Genomic DNA, 16,448 nt, shown 5'->3' with positions numbered 1-16,448 from the left:
ATGATGACTTCTCAGTGTCTGTTGCAAGCCATAATGCCGAAAAGTAGAGAGAGTATGAGGGATATTTTCTGCCATGGAGGCAGGAGGAGGGTGAGAAAGAGGGGCTATACTGGGGATATCAGTGGTGGCGAATGTGCACTGTTGGAGGGATGAGTGTTTGATCATTGGGAGATTGTAACCCAAACACGAAAGCTTGTAACAATCTCACTGTGATTAAATAAAATGAAAAAGAAAACAAGCCCATTCTTTTGCAAGTGGTTGTCCAGTTATGCCAACAGCATTTCTTAAAGAGGCTTTCCTGCTCCACTTCACATTTATGGCTCCCTTATCAAAGATTAGATGATCATACATTAGATGTTGCATGTGGGGATATTCCACACTGTTTCATTGGTCTGTGACTCTGCCTTTGTCCAGTATCATGCTTTTTAAATTGTTATCGCTTTGTAGTAAACTTTAAGGTTGGGGAGAATGATGCCTCCCATCGTCTTTTTCCCAAGAATTGTTTTAGTAATCTGTGGGTGTTTGTTTTTCCATATGAATTTCAGGATTGCTAGCTCTATGTATTTGAAGAATTTCATGGGTATCCTTATAGGGATCGCGTTGAGTTTTTATAATGCTTTTGGGAGTATTGCCATTTTGACGATGTTGATTCTCCCTGTCCATGAGCAGGGAATAAGTTTCCATTACCTCATGTCCTCTTTTATTTCATGGAGTAGCATTTAATAGTTTTCTTTGTAGAGGGCCTTTACTTCGTTAGTTAAGCTGATTCCAAGGTACTTGGTTTTCTGGGGCACGATTGTGAGTGGGAGTGCTTTTTTCATGTCCATTTCCTCTGTCTCATTGTTTGTATAAGGCAATGTCATGGATTTTTGGGTATTAATTTTATAGCCAGCGACTTTACTGTACAGTCTATTGTTTCTAAGAGTTTCTTAGTAGAGGTTTTAGGCTTCTCTAGATATAGTATCATATCATCTGTGAATAGTGAGGGTTTAATTTCTTCCTTTTTTATCTGGATGCCCTTAATATCTTTTTCTTGCCTAAAAGATATAGCAATTACTACCAGTACTATATTGAACAGCATAACTTGACAACCACATGTAAAAGACTTCTACTTGACACCATGCACAAAAATCAGATTAAAATGGATTAAAAACCTCAATATCAGACAACAATCCATAAAGTACATCGAAGACAAGGTAGGCAAAACCCATCACGATATTGAAGCTAAAAGTATCTTCAAAGATGACACACAACCGACCAACCAAGCAGAAATAGAGATAAACAAATTGGACTATATTAAACTAAGAAGTGTCTGCACTGCAAATGATACAGCGAACAGAATCAAAGACAATCTACTGAATGGGAAATGATACTCACTCAATAACCACTGATAAGGGGTTGATATCAAAGGTATATAAGGCACTGGTTGAACTCCACAAGAAGAAAACATCCAACCCCAACAGAAAATGGGGCGAAGAAATGAACAGAAACTTTTCCAAGGAAGAGATATGAATAGCCAAAAGGCTCATGAAAAAAATGCTCTGCATCACTAATCATCAGGGAAATGCAGATCCAAACAACCATGAGATACCACCTCACACCGCCAAGAATGCCACACATCCAAAAGAACAAAAACAACAGCTGCTTGGAGAGGATGTGGGGAGAAAGAGACCCTTCTTCACTGTTGGTGGGAATGCTGACTGGTTCAGCCCCTTTGGAAAACAATATGGACGCTCCTCAAAAAATTAGAAATTGAGCTCCTATTTGATCCAGCAGTACCACTTCTGGGAATATATCCCGGAGAAGCAAAAAAGTATAGTGGAAATGACATCTGCATTTATATGTTCATCGCAGCAATGATACAGTAGCCAGAATCTGGTAAAAACCCAAGTGCCCTAGAACAGATGATTGGCTAAAGAAACTTTGGTTCACCTATACAGTGGAATACTATGCAGCTGTTAGAAAAGAAGAAGTCATGAACTTTGCATATAAGTGGAACAACATGGAAAGTATCATGCTAAGTGAAATGAGTCAGAAAGAAAGGGATAGACATAGAAAGATTGCACTCATCTGTGCAATATAAAATAGCAGAGTAGGAGACTAACACCCAATAATAGTAGTATATAATAACAAGAGGTTGGCTCCATGGCTTTAAAGCTGGCCTCACATGCTGGGAAAAAGGCAACCCAGATAGAGAAGGGTAAAGTAAAACATGATTTGGGAGCCCATGTGAAAAGGGCCATAAGTGCTGTAAGTAGACTATAGATTGAACACGATGGCCACTCAATACCCGTATTGCAAACCACAACATCCAAAAGGAGAGAGGATAAAATAGAATGCCCTGCCACAGAGTCTGGGTGGGGTGGAAGGGATGTGATTGGGGGGTGGGAGAGATACTGGGTTCATTGGTGGTGGAGAATGAACGCTGGTGGAGGGATGGGATCACAAACACTGTATGAGGGAAACACAAGCACGAAAATGTGTAAATCTATAACTGTACCCTCAAAGTGACTCACTAATTAAAAAATAAAAATAAAAAAAGAAAATTAATATTTCATTCACATTTGAGAAGAATGTTTATTCAGCTTTTGAGGATGAAGTATCCTTATACATATCCTAAGTTCCTTTCTTCCATTTCTTCCCTCAGATGAAGTATGTCCTTGCTAAGCTTGAGTCTGGCTGATCTATCAAGAGGTGATAAAGTGGTGTTGAAATCCCCCACTAGTGTTGTGTTGTTCTCAATTTCTTTCTTTGGGTCTTTGAGTAGTTGTTTTAAGTACTTTGCTGGCCCCTCATTTGGTGCATATATGTTTAGTATTGTAAGTTCTTCCTGTTGTACAGATCACTTTATCAATAAGAAATGATCTCCACTGTCTCTTGTGACCTTCTTCAGTTTGAAATCAATGTGGTCTGATACTAGGATGGATACCCCAGATTGTTTTATGGGTGTTGTTCACCTGTAGGATTGTTTACCAGCCTTTGACTTCGAGCCTGCGTTTGCTCTGACTGTTGACAGGTGTTTCTTGCAGGCAGCAGAATTTTGGATTCAATTTTCTAATCCATCCTTCTACTCTGTGTCTTTTAATTGGTGCATTTAACCCATTGACGTTGAGAGAGATTATTGTTATGGGGTTTTGTTCCATTTCTATGCTGAAATTTGGAGTATTTGAGGGGTCTATCTTGTCTTAATGTAGCCCATTCAGTTGTTCTTATAACCATGGTCTTGAGTCTATGAAGTTCCTGAGCTGTTGCTTATCTGTGAAACTGTGTTGTTTCTTCTATTATGAATGAGAGTCTAGCTGGGTAAAGTATTTTTGGCTAGGCATTTACTTCATTGAGTTTTTTCACTATATCCCACCACTGTTTACACGCCGTGACGGTTCCTTGTCAGAGAGGTTATCTAGCACTTCATTGCTGTTGGGGTCTTATGGGTTAGCCTCTTCAATGAGTAAGGTTGGTTCTGCATTGCTTTACTATTGTAACCTCGGTGGTTTAGCCCTACATGCTCACTGTTACTTTTCTGCTTACTATGCAGTTTTAATTGAGGTGGGCTTAATGAGTTATTGTCTAATGTGTTTCTTGTGGTTAAACTAACCTAGTGAAAGTTCCAACTAAGAGGGTAACTTACAGTACTTATGAGATTTGGAGGAGGGAGAGTAACTCGCTGCAGCTTTAGCAGCTTTGTGTACTCTCATGGTGTGCCTCAATTCCCATCCCCCACAGTTCTAGGATGAAAACCGGCTGCCCTGGGGTCTAGTTAGAATTGTGATTCCTGCCATTGCGCCTCGTTGTCTTCACCAGAACCCATCACAAGGGGGCGGCTTGAGTTTCCCTCCCTGCCCGGAGCAGAGCCCCAGCAGTCGAGGACCTCTGGAATTCATCCATAACCGTGCTCCAGACCACTCTCCACATACTTGGACAAGCATCACACATAAAGGAACTGGCAGAGGAACCCAGATGTGTGGAACCAGGGGCTGATATCTCCAGGCCTGCTTCTATTGGACTGGCCTCCTCTACCCAGATCCCCCATTTTCCAATAGCTACTCAGTCACACCCACCATGTAATTCCATCAATGGCCAATCCAGAGTCTATAAAACAAAACTCCCGTAAGGGACCTATCATACCTAGTTCTCCCTCTCAGAGAACCTGGCAAGCTACTGACAGTATCCTGCCCCCACAGCAGTATCTGGCAAGCTCCCCGGGCATATTCTATATGTCAAAAACAGTATCAATGAAGGGTCTCATTCTCCTGACCCTGAAAGAATCTCCAATGTGGCATCTTTGGGAAGGATGAGTAAAGAGTCCCTGCTAAAATCTCAGGGTTTCGACGAATGGAGACATTACTGGCACCCCTTGAGCAAATTAATGAACAATGGGATGACAGTGATATAGTGATTTAATTGAGAACAAACCATTTGCCTTGCACGCAGCCAACCCGGTTCAATTCCTCCATCCCTCTTGGAAAACCCGGCAAGCTACCAAGAGTATTCTGCGCACACAGCAAAGCCTAGAAAGCTACCCATGGCATATTCGATAAGCCAAAAACAGTAACAGCAATTCTCATAATGTAGACATTACTGGTGCCGGCTTGAGCAAATTGATTTACAAGCGGACAACAGTGCTACAGTGCTGCAGTGCTATCTTGTAACTCTATCACTCACTGATATAAACACATGTACATATACATATATGTTATATGTGTATATGTTGGGGGTCATACTGGGCAGTGCTCAGGGTTTAGTCCTGTCTTCAGCTTAGAAATCACTCCTGGTGGTATGCTAGGGACAATATACAGTACCAGGGATTAAACTCATGTTGGCTGTGTGCAAGGCTAGCTCCTTACCAACTGTACTATCTATCTGCCCATCACTGACATTTAGAGTATTGTGACCATTAAATGTCATCTGTTGATCAATATAAATGTGATGATGGTTCCATAACCTGGGTCTTTTTAGTGAAGTCCCTGCATCCCATGTTTCACTGCATAAATAATTTTTGTGCTAATTTCCCTTCATTACTGTGCATAGTTCATTAAACTATTTTTGATGAAGGCAGATTTGAAAAAGGCATTAGAAGCAATTATATCTGGAGTACCAGAGGTGATGGAAATCAGTGTCTCAAACTCTGCCCCTGATGTTTTGAGATTGGGTTAAGCAAAATTCATCTCTTATGGGAAAGAGAGATGGAGGATATCTTAATTTTATTCTTTTCCTGAGAATCCATAGCATCTTTATCCCTAGACTCAAGCAAGAAACATCTGTATAATAGGAAGCTGTTATTTTGTGAATAGTCACAGGGTATCACTTGTATCAATTGTCGTCCCGTTGACCTTTGATTTGCTTAATCGGGCGCCAGTAATGTCTCCATTTGTCCCTGTCACATGCGAGTGTAGCCCAATGATATCTGCTTGCTCCAGAAACAGGAACAGGAACCTCACATCATTTATTCAGGGTTTTGACGAAGAAGTCTGATCATCTCATTGAAGGGCAGCCACATGGTCTTTTGAAAACCCATGGAATCTGGTCAGTAACAGCTCTAGTCTAGCGGTCATCTCTGAATCGCATTACGTGTCCAGCCCATCTGATTTTTGACGCCTTGGCAAATATGACAGCATCCCTGATTCTTGATTGTCAATGGAGGTCAGAACTCCGGATTCCTTCTTTCACTTGAGTGAAATGTGATACTCTTAGCATGGCTCTTTCGGTTCATCTTTGGGATACCCTAATAGCATTCTCATCCTATTTGCGTAGGGCCCAGGTCTCTGAGGCGTATGTTAGTGCAGGCAGGAAGAACGGTGGAGTCGAAAAGATGTGCCTGGATCTGGAGGTTCTTCGTCCTCTTAACCACTTCTTTGACGCTACTACCAGCACTGCCATGCCACCACCATGTCAGGCCGCTTTCCAGACACTCGGGCCGAGCCTCACGAATAAGTGAAGCCCCACAGAACCAGGTAAAGCAGAACATTGCGACCTTGGACTCCAGGGTCAACAAGACCCGGAAACAGATCCTCTGTTTGCATCCTCCAATCTCCAGTGCCCCAGGGATCAAACCCAGATGCCCCAATCTAACGAAGCCAGATAAATACCTCACTGGCTGACCTCCACTACCTCCACTACCCAGCCACCACCAGCCTCCAAACAGATTTCCGGACTCACACAGCATAGGACACTTAATACCTATTTACCATAATTTTTGCACCATATATGATGGGCTTCAAATATGGTATGAACCATGTTAACACAGTAAGGGTTATTGGAGGCCACCCTAAAAACCTCCATCCCTCTCAGTGAGCCCGGCAAGCTACCAAGAATATCCCACATGCACGACATAGCCTGGCAAGCTACCTGTGGCGTATTATAGATATGCCAAAAAACAATAACAACAATGGGCCTCATTTGCCTTACACCGAAAGAACCCCCAATAGAGTCACAGGGTATATAGTCATAATACCATGTTTAGGGTTTTAGGTAGTTTTTGCTTAAAATTGTTCTGATGCAACTTTTCTCTTTATAGGTAATAATTACAGTGAGTCTTTCAATCCACGAAGTTGAAATCTTATAAAAGTAAACTTCAGTGCTGCCAAGTTTAGTCACTCTGCAACCATTAATCAGTTTAAATATTTGGAAAGTCAGATTACAACAAATCATTAAAACTCACTGTTATTGTACACACAGTACATTGAGTGACTTGTACACAAGGCACATAGAGTGACTTTTGTGAGTTCACAGAGGCATCAATAATTTAAATGCTATTTATCACTATGTTTTACTTACATTTATTTGTACTTTGGGTTTTTTTGCAGGGGGTGGAGAGCACAGTCTACTCTTTGGACACTGTTTCTAGCTTGGTGCTCAGGAGGGAACCCGGCAGTGTATAGAGGAACCTACGGCCAAGCATGTGGAGTGTGGCTGTGAGCATGGCAACGGTTGAGTTCTGGTAGTTTTCGGCTGCCAGGGCTGGGTCCCTTGGAGCATGGAGGGGTCTACCGCCCCCCTCCAGGGCACCCTAAATGAAACAACCTGGAGTGGTGTCCGAGGGCATGGTTATGGCATGTGTCGTATTATGCACTCTTCAGGGAGAGAAGGATATGTGACTGGATTGTGGCCGATGATGAAATTATCAAGCACAAGCCAGAGATAGTTTCTGAGCTGAATACTGAGTTGTTGGAAGCAGGGAGATATGGGCGAGGGATCCCCGTCCAGATTCTTTTGAATCCAGAGTTTTTGGTCACAAAGACCCACATTCCTGGGTTTAGAACTACATTGCAGGACACCATACCTGTCAACAAAGTACCAATATCCCCAATTTGTCAGGAGAGCCTAAGTGTTTGATTTTATTGGATTTTGTCTGTCTTCTTGATTTTGCTTCTTTGCTTCATTATATATTGTGTGTGAGTGAGAAGTTCTGGTACATATCTTTCTCTTAGGTTTCCTGCTTAGCATCACCTACACCAGTTTCATTCATGTTGTAGAAAAAGATAGGAATTATTTTTCTTTTTTCCTTCTTGTAGCTGAGTGGTATTGCATTGGGGATAAAAACAAATGTTTACATACATATGTATATGCATATATATTAATTGTCTAGTTTTCATTTTATACCCTTAATACCCAAGAATGAAAATGTTGATGATACAGCTCTATTTTGATTTTAGTTGAGGTAACATAGCCATAATAGTGTTAACATTTATGCTTATGGTTTACAAAATTACTGTACCTTTACCATCTCTGAAGTGCCAAAGACTCTCAATCACTGTCCTTATGTCTATTCATTTATTCCAACCTCACTCTTGCTCAACGACCTGATAACCTTAATTCTGTAGTTTTATTATCATTGATAGTGTCCATATCTTACATAGTGCTATAATAAATGCAGGTATGTAGATATCATTTGCATTTATCTTTTTGTGTTCTGGGAATGGACTCCAAGGAGTGGAAACACTAAGTCATAAGGGAGCCCTACTTTTCATTTTTCAGTTATCTCTGTTGTTTTTCATTAGGAGTTGACCCAGACAACATTATCTACAAAGAGTGAATAAGGTCTCCTTTTCTCCTTTCCTGTTAACACTGGTTCCACCTTCTTGATATAGGCCATTCTTACTAGTATGAGGTGGTAACTTATTGCCATTTGATTTGCATTTCCTTGTTAATAAATAATAAAGAATATTTTTTTGGTTTGGGGCCACACCAGGGATGCCCAGGGATTTCTCCTACTTCGTCACTCAGGAATTTCTCCTAGCTGTGCTTGAGGTATTATATGGGATTCCAGAGATTGAACCCGGGTCAGCAGCATGCAAGGCTGTATTCTCTATCCAGCCCCCAAAGTTTTATAAGTATATTACCACCTGTGTGTCTCCTTCATGTAAGTGTTTGTTCATATCCTCTCTCCATTTTTCTATAACTTGCTGAGTTCTGTGTTTTATATTTGTATATTAGCTTTTTTTAAGACATATGGTGTACAAATATTTTCTATTATTCAGAAAGTTTTTCTTTAATTTTACCCATTTTTCCCACTGTGAAAAACAATTTTGATATATGATTTTGAGACTATATAGAAAACAGAGGTACACTGTGTCTAAGTGTAGTGCTGTGTTTATTTAGTTCGTAAAACTGGGCATCTTGATTTGTTTATTTGTCTCCCTCAGTTTAAGAAGGTTTTCTGCTATTATTTACCACCTAAGCATCTTTGTGCCTTTCCAGTTTTTCTTTCTCTTTGGAATCAGTATTATGCAATTGTTTTTCCACTGGATGATGTCCTTTACATTCCTTATGCTGTCCTTATGCTGGCTAGTACTTTATTAAAAATTTTTTTTCTGCTGTATCCTATATTTGATTGATTCCATATCTAACTGCTATTATTCCTTTAGTGGAAGCACAATTTGTATTTTTTGTTTGTTTGTTTTTTACTACATCCAGCAGTAATCACGGTTTACTCCTGGTTCTTCTCAGGGATCACTCTTGGTGGGACTCAGGGGACCATATAGGATGACTGGAACTTAACCCATGTTTGCTACATGCCTGGCAAACAAACTACTAATTGTACTATCACTCCAGTCCCTGAATTATATTTTGGTTTCTCTCTCTCTCTCTCTCTCTCTCTCTCTCTCTCTCTCTCTCTCTCTCTCTCTGTGTGTTTGTGTGTGTGTGTGTGTGTGTACGGGTATTGCTTATTCCCAATTTGAAACTAGGAAAAATAAAGATGCATACACCTACCAAAAACCTACATTTTGAAGGAAGTATGCTTACAACAGCTTTCCCTGCCAGCTGCAAACCAAGTTACTTCATCTTTGTTGAAGTTACAAGTCATAATTTACTCACTGTATTAAGAAACATGAGGCACTCAAACAGGGGGAAACTGTGATTAGGATTAAGGAAATTCAATTTATTTTTAAAGGTATTATATTTTATTTAACATTAAATAAAATAGACCTTTTTAAAACTTTATAAACAATGGAGAATAGATAAACAGACATGTCCTCAAAGAAGGCACCCGGATATCCAATAGGCATATGAAAAAATGTTCTACTCACCACAGAGATACACAAATCAAAGTAATGAGTTTTTACTTCACACCAGTGAGACTGACACACATCAGAACAAGTAGGAACAGGGTGGGAGTGATAGTAAATAGGGCACTTGCCTTGCACACAGTCAACTGGAGTTTGATTCCCAGCATCTCATAAGATCTTCCAATCCCTATCAAGAGTGAACCCTGAGCACAGATCCAGGAGTAAGCGCTGAACACTGCTTACTAAAAGGTTGTGCCTTTCACCCCCCCCCCGCAAAAAAAAAACAACCAAAAAACAATAAGAATAAACAACCAGTGCCACCAGGGGTGTTGAAGAAAAGGAACAGTCACGTGCTGTTGGTAACGTCATTAGGTTCATTCTCTATGAGAAAAAGTATGGAGATTATTCAAAACTATATAATTGGAAAATAGCATGAACCCAAGAACGCTCTCGGGGAGAAACTGCAGCCTGGCTGAAATTGTGGACTCAGACTCTGGACCCAGATCACCGGAGCCTCCTCAGAACCCAGCTAGCTGAGTCCCAGCCCTGCTGGCATCTCAGTGCTCCTGCTGGCATTTAAGGTGCCTGCCCCCCTGACCAATCTCAGGGAGAGCCTCTGACCAATCTCAAAGAGAGCCTCAGCCCTATCGGAACAGGTAGGCCGAGTCTCCTGACCCAGCTCACTGGAGCTTTGTCTGGAGGGTCATGTCCATTCCTGCCCGGCTGGAAGCCAAGAGTGCCACCAACCACACCTGATACTGCTCTCCTTAAAGAGGCCGGCCTCAACTGTGCTGAACCTAGTCTCTGGACCCAGATCAATGGAGTTTTCTTGGGACAACACAAACCACATCCCTGCCTGTTGGAGGACCTAGCGCCCTACCGGCCATACAACTCTGAGGTTTGCTCCTGTTTAAATGGCCCAGAACCACGTATGATCTGATAGAAGCTGCAGCCCACGCTGAAGATGGTAGTCCTGGTCTCTGAGCCCTGATCATGGAGGTCTCAGGATGGTGCAGACTTTCACTATCCTATCCGAGGGTTATTTTGAAAATACTTTTGTTATCCTATATTCTGGAGTGATAGCACAGCGGATAGGGAATTTGTCCTGCATGTGGCTGACCTGTGTTCGATTCCTATGTCCCTCTCGAATAGCCCGGCATGCTACTGAAAGTATCCCACCAACACAGAAGAGCCTGGCAAGCTACCCATGTTGTATTCAATATGACAAAACTGGGGACAACAAGTCTCACAATGGAGATGTTACTGGTGCCCTCTCGAGCAAATCAATGAACAATGAGACGACAGTATCACAATTGTACAGTGCATCCTATATTCATTGCATTGCTTATCACAATATCCAAGATTTGGAAACAATTTAAGTGTTAAAGAACAGATAACTGGATAAAGAAACTGTGCTATATATGCATGATTAAATAGCAATTAGCTATAAGAAATTATGAAATTTACTGCAATATTTTGGAGTTAGAGGGAAATCAGTAAAAAAATTCCGGGGGCTGGGCCAGACAAATACAGAATTATTTCTATTGTATGTGGAATATAAAAAAAGAAAAGAGAAGAACAAATTGCCAATGGCAACAGAACCTGAAAATAAGCCACAGAACTGAGCTTACCAAGATGTGGGGGAATAAATGGACGGAAACTGCGACATTGGTGTATGGAAGCTGACACCATGAAGACAGATGTGGTATTAGAACATTGTATGACTGAAATTTTATCATTAACAATGTAGTAAACAATGTTCCTCAATAAAATTTGCAAGAGGAAAAATGATTGGTAAAAACAAATCCCACTGGCATTCTTCAAGGTCATGGAAAAAAGTACTACACGGTTGACTCACCAGTCCTGCTCTACTGATCCCGATTTTATCTCCCAGGTGATGCACACCAAAGATCTAAAACTCATGGAACATTGGCCCCTGGGACTGAAAATTCCAGAGGGCCCTAGGGAAACACAAGGGGTGTATACCTCTGCCCTGTGAAAGTACCTGAGTCTGTATCCATACACCACTGCTGCATTTGCCAAGGGCTCAACACTACCACTTAATGAATAATCTCTGCAGAGATGCCAAACTCTTACAATTTGTACTGTGTGACATTATTTATTACATGGTTACTTTAAGACAATGAACTGAGGCTGCCATAAACGGGGTTGTGGGATATAGCAAAGATGGTGAGATACGGGGATGATGCAAAGTGACATAAGTCCTATGGTGAAGGACCTGTGTTACTAGGTTTGTCTTTGTCACTTTGTACATCAAACGCATAAGTATTAACTCTATTATAAACTCTATTAACTCTATTATTAACTCCATTGTTTATAATGGGCTGGAGTGATAGCATAGCGGGTAGGGCACTTGCCCTGCAAGCAGCTGACTCAAGTTCAATCCCTCCGAACCTCTCAGAGAGCCCAGCAAGCTACGGAGAGTATCTCCTCCACACGGCAGAACCTAGCAAGCTACCTGTGGTGTACTCGATATGCCAAAAACAGTAACAACAATTCTTAAAGTGGAGATATTACTGGTGACTGCTCGAGCAAATCTATGAGCAGCGGGATAACAGTGACAGTGATTGTTTATAATGCTACCTAAATAATGACAAATGCTACCTAAATAATAACAAAATAATAGCTTTACTAGAGATATAGCAGATTTATTTCATGCAAGAAATTTGAACTGAATCTTAGAGAGTGGAAAATGAAAAGAAACAGCGTTCAGGAATGTCATTTCTGCTACAAAGGATTAGGTGGGTAATGTCTAACAAACAGGCCAGAAGGCATTGCTCTGAAATCTGGCAGTCAATAATTTCTTTTCTTTGTTATTATGATCTTGTTTAATTAATGGATCACCGTGAGGGTACAGATACAGGTTTACATATTCTCATGCTTGTGCTTCTGTCCCGCACAGCTTGAGTACCCATCCCTCCACCAGTGGCCACTCTGCACTGATGACCCCATAATCCGTCCCACCCCCACAACTCATCCCTCTCCTCCACCTCGCCTGTGTGGCAGGGCATTCCCTTTTGTTCTCTCTCTCCTTTTGGGAGTTGTGGTTAGGAATGGAGGTACTGGGTGGCCATCGTCTTTAGTCTATAGTCTGCTCTGAGCATGCCTGTCCAATCCCGAGCGGGTTCTCCCACCACATTTTACTTGGTGTTCCCTTCTTTATCTGAACTGCCTCTTACACCAGTATGTGAGGCGAGTTTCCATGCCCTGGAGCAAATCTGGTACTTATTTCTGCTATTCATGGGTGTTAGTCTCCCATTCTGTTGTTTTATATTCCACAGATGAGTGCAATTCTTCTATGTCTGTCTCTCTCTTTCTGGCTCATTTCACTTTGCATGATACTTTTTATGTTGATCCACTTATATGCAAAGTTCATGACTTTGTCTTTTCTGGCAGCTGCATAGTATTCCATTGCGTAGATGCACCAAAGTTTCTTTAACCAGCCATCTGTTCTCGGGCACTCATTTTTTTTTCCAGGTTTTGGCGATTGTAAACAGTGCCACGATAAAAATATATGTGCAGATGTCATGTCGATTATACCTTTTTGTTTCTCTGGGATATATTTCCAGAAGTGGTATTGCTGAGTCAAATGGGAGCTCAATTTCTAATGTTTTGAGAAGCGACCATATTGTTTTCCAGAAGGGTTAAACCAGTTAGCATTCCCACCAGCAGAGTAGGAGGGTCCCATTCTCCCCACATCCACGCCAACGACTGTTGCTTCTGTTCTTTTGGATGTGTGCCAGTCTCTGTGTGAGGTGGTATCTCATAGTTGTTTTGATCTGCACAGTCAATAAATTCTTCAGACTGGAATGAAACATAGTTTATAGAAGGGAGGTATGGAGCCTACTTCACTGAGAACTAGAGTGTTTTCAATGTCCTTTGGAACAACCAGAGGTTTCAAGGTAAAATGCTGTTAAATACTAGTCAGAAATATAAATAGCTCCATACGGGCCAAGCCCTCTCCAATACATGCTCTTTTTCCTGAAAATGAAACAAAAACAGTGTTATTTTAATAGTGTCTGAATAATCAGACAGGGATAAATTCAAAGAATCATATATTATAAAGTATCTTAAGGGCTGGAGCCATAGCACTGTGTGTAGGGTGTTTGCCTTGCATGTAGCCGACCCCAGTTCGATTCCTCTGTCCCTCTCGGAGAGCCTGGCAAGCTACTGAGAGTATTCTGCCTGCATGGCAGAGACTGGCAAGCTACTCGTAGCATATCTGATATGCCAAAAACAGTAACAACAAGTCTTACAATGGAGACGTTACTGGTGCCCTCTCAAGCAACTGAATGAACAACGGGATGACAGTGACAGTGCTACATATATTATAAATATCATCATACTTATTTTCTCAATTCCACCTTACCAGGTCACCAGTTATTCAGTCTCTGAATTCTCTTACATGTTGAGGCATTCCTCTCTTTGCTAAAAGGCTCTCTAGATTACAGAGACAGACTCCTTCTCATGTTTGTAGTAATCTAAAATGGCAATATCTCCTCACTATTGTTAGTTTCTGAGTTCTTTTTTACGCCTTCTTACTTCCCTTATTCCTGACAATACCTCCAAAACGTAGTATCTTCTTTAAACTCTCTAACTGACTTTTAATGAGTATGTTACCAGCTTCTGCCCAGAAACCTGGTTATGTAGAAGAAACATCTCAGATGGGTCATTCTTTAATATCAACTGCTGTTCTCTATCCCTGCTGACCAGAAGATACAAGTTTTCTCTCTATGCTCCTGCAGCAACTCCTGAAAAACATTCTATTTCTAGTCTCATCTATTAATGAGTCTTCCTCTTGGTATGCCAGAATATAGATCTAGGTCTGTTCAATATAAAGTCCTCAGTGAATTTTCAAATTGTTTAGCTGGCCAGGGCAGGTGAGAAGAATCTTTGTGGGGTTTTATTTCTAGGAGGATTCCCTTAGTTATAGATAAAAATGAAGCTTCCTTGCCTGCTGAAAAGACCATGAAGTAGCTGCTCTTCTTAAAGTTGCCACTTTGATCCAGGAAGTGGTCAGGATCAAATCTCTCTGGATTAGAAAGCTCTTTGGCATCATAAAGGACAGATGTCAGAGATGTAAATATGGTTGTGCCCTGATTTAAGGAGGGAAAAAGTGCATTATAAAGGTCACTGACTAGGGCAGGGAAGGGGTGGGACATAGTGGGGAAGGGATGGGGTAGAGTGTCAGTTGGTGGGCATTTGCCTTGCATGCAGCTAACCCAGGTTTGAACTCCAGCACACTGTATGGTTTCCTGAGTACCACCAGGAATGACCTCTGAGTCTAGAGCCAGAAGTAAGCCCTCAAAACTGCCAGGTGTGACCCCAAAATCAAAATAAATAAAATATTAAGTAAAAGAGAGGGCCATGCATGGGGTTCAAAACAAGTCTCTCATCTAATCATTTTCTTTTATAGATGAGAATGTTGAAACACAAGAAAAGAATTTTTTCCCTGAAACAGATCAGATTATTGCATAAGTCTAATGGGAATTAAACCATGTTACACAAGTCCAAGACATTATTTATTGACTGCAAGGCCAATCTTATCAGCCTGGCCCAAGTATTTGCTTGTGTGAAAATTTAGAAAGCTCTCTGCAGTGCACTATTCTTTTTTTGTTTGCTTTTGGTTTTGGGGTCACATCTGGCAATGCGAAGATCTCACTCCTGGCTCTGCTCTGCTCATGAATCACTCCTGGTGGGCTGGAGGACCATAAGAGATGCCAGAGACCAATCCTGGTTGGCTACATGAGAGGCAAGCACTTTATCTGCTGTACTATCACTCTTCTCCATTCAGTGCATTTCTCTTTTTTATTTTTGAAGTGTATTATTCTTGACAAGTTAATTGCACTGTTGTCTCATGGTCCTGACTTTGTAAAGTATAATTTTTCCTTTGGATCTATGTTATTAGGCCTTATAAAAAACTCTAGGAGTCATATTCTTGAAAACCCTTTACTCTAATCAAAATCAGAAACTATTCACTCAATGTGTTTTCAACTGATTTTTTCTCACAGAAATGAAATAGCATGTCTGACTTGTGATGAAACTTTCTTAAACTCAGAAATGTAGCAAAGTATAATGATTTGAAGTTTGGTTTGCAGAATAAATTAACTATTTTCTTTCCATAAAATTAAGTTCTGTGACTATAGGTAAGTTGTGTAACATTTTAGTACCTCATTGCTAGTAAAATGTAAATAAATAAGAAAATTTATTTAGTTTATTATAAACATAAAATGAGGTAATACACTAAATTCCTTTACACGTGCCAGTGCTTGAGCTATTACAACCAGAAATTATATGGGCCTATTTTCCAGAAGAAGGGTCTTGTTACAAATTCATTTTCTATGACAATTAGAGGTAACTAAAGTTACTATCTTTGTAAGCCAAGAAGAGAGTGATCAAAAATTTGCACCTAAAACTCATGAGCAAACAGGAGAGTAAGAATCTACAAACATGATTGGATGATCTCAAGAGTCATAAAACTATTCTATGTAAATCCATGGCTGTGGGTTTTGTGGCACAGATAAAGAAGAAAACTTCTCAAAAATCTACCATTACATTGTTGCCTGAGAATTGAAAGAAGAAGACATATACCAGAAAGATGGCAAATATGGTGCAGTGACATAGAAGTTGCAGTTCCATCCCAGACTGGTGAAAACTTACTTGACACTTCAGATTTTCTGTGGTGACTCCCCACAACCTAAATTAATATACCCTGGGAATGCAAAAAAGTATAGTAAAAGTGACATCTGCACCTATATGTTCATTGCAGCACTGTTCACAATAGCCAGAATCTGGAATAAATGTCACTTTTGCTATACTTTTTTTGCATTGCCGGGGTATATTCCCAGAAGTGGTATTGCTGGGTCAAATGGGAGCTCAATTTCTAATTTTTTTGAGAATTGTCCATATTCTTTTCCTAAA

The 16,448-nt window shown here is 40.7% G+C and overlaps 1 protein-coding gene across 1 annotated transcript in view; it reads right to left on the bottom strand.

The window, feature by feature from the left end:
- LOC101546518 (cytochrome P450 2C27-like) overlaps positions 1 to 14,586 on the bottom strand; it is a 51,886-nt gene extending 37,300 nt beyond the window's left edge. Inside the window, exon 1 of the mRNA XM_055119019.1 lies at positions 14,482 to 14,586. Within this exon, the coding sequence (XP_054974994.1) occupies positions 14,482 to 14,586 (105 nt within the window). The remainder of the gene's footprint in view (positions 1 to 14,481) is intronic.
- Positions 14,587 to 16,448: the final 1,862 nt, after the last annotated feature.

The sequence above is a fragment of the Sorex araneus genome, chromosome 11, assembly GCF_027595985.1.
Source record: "Sorex araneus isolate mSorAra2 chromosome 11, mSorAra2.pri, whole genome shotgun sequence".
Classification (NCBI taxonomy): Eukaryota; Metazoa; Chordata; class Mammalia; order Eulipotyphla; family Soricidae; genus Sorex; species Sorex araneus.
The sequence above is the reverse complement of the archived record's forward strand: the minus strand, read 5'-3'. Positions and strand labels throughout refer to the sequence as shown.